The sequence below is a fragment of the Trichechus manatus genome, unplaced genomic scaffold (genome assembly GCF_000243295.1).
Source record: "Trichechus manatus latirostris isolate Lorelei unplaced genomic scaffold, TriManLat1.0 scaffold00021, whole genome shotgun sequence".
Lineage (NCBI taxonomy): Eukaryota > Metazoa > Chordata > Mammalia > Sirenia > Trichechidae > Trichechus > Trichechus manatus.
The window spans coordinates 5,343,512-5,344,307 of NW_004443957.1; the positions used below are offsets into that span (position 1 = coordinate 5,343,512).

Genomic DNA, 796 nt, shown 5'->3' on the forward strand with positions numbered 1-796 from the left:
TTTGCATGCAAGTGTTTAATAAAATGTCTCAAGATATGTTATTTCACTCTCTACTTTGAAGCCTGGTCGCATTGCCAATTGCACTGAATCTAAAAATCATTTGAGTATAAGAAAATTAGACTCTCTAAGAAACTAAGAAGGAACCCTGGGTGAAGCAAATGGTTAAGCACTTGGCTACGAACCGGAAAGTTGGTGGTTTGAGTCCACTCAGAGGCACTTCAGAAGATCTGGAGATATACTTCAGAAAAATCAGCCTTGAAAACCCAGTGGAGCACAGTTCTGCACTGACACACTTCGGGTCACCATGAGCTGGAGTTGAGTCAACAGCAACTGTTTTTTTTTGTTAAGGACCTAAGACTAAATGTTATTTCCCAAATAGTTGTGACACCTATTAAATTTCACATATTTACTTACAACCTACTACAAAAAGGTTCCACTAGAATTTGAATGTGAGTCAAGTAAATGTCAGAAATAAACGTCAAAACAGGAGGAGAGACTTACACTGTATGGCTCGGAGTCGGGGGATTATCGTCGGGCTGCTTGGTGGACTAGAGCTGTTACTGTGCAAACTTCTTCGTTTTTCCAAGTTAGGAGAAGCCTGCACGGTAATTTTGTGCTGAAAATCTGTTGGAAGAGAAAAAAAAAATTGAGATTTCACTGTTTTAAGCTATTATCATACCCTGCCGTTAACACATAGCAATAAAAGCAAAAACTGCAAGATAGTTAAGTGTGAAGTATATTTCAAAATCTGTTTCTTACTTGAGTATATCTTCAAGGTTCAAGTCAATGAACAATA

At 37.9% G+C, this 796-nt stretch overlaps 1 protein-coding gene across 1 annotated transcript in view; it reads right to left on the bottom strand.

Annotated features, from left to right (window-relative positions):
* The window catches only part of MAP3K21 (mitogen-activated protein kinase kinase kinase 21), a 68,852-nt gene that overhangs the window by 16,477 nt on the left and 51,579 nt on the right, over positions 1–796 (bottom strand). The window contains exon 5 of the mRNA XM_004372935.2: positions 502–624. Within this exon, the coding sequence (XP_004372992.2) occupies positions 502–624 (123 nt within the window). The remainder of the gene's footprint in view (positions 1–501; positions 625–796) is intronic.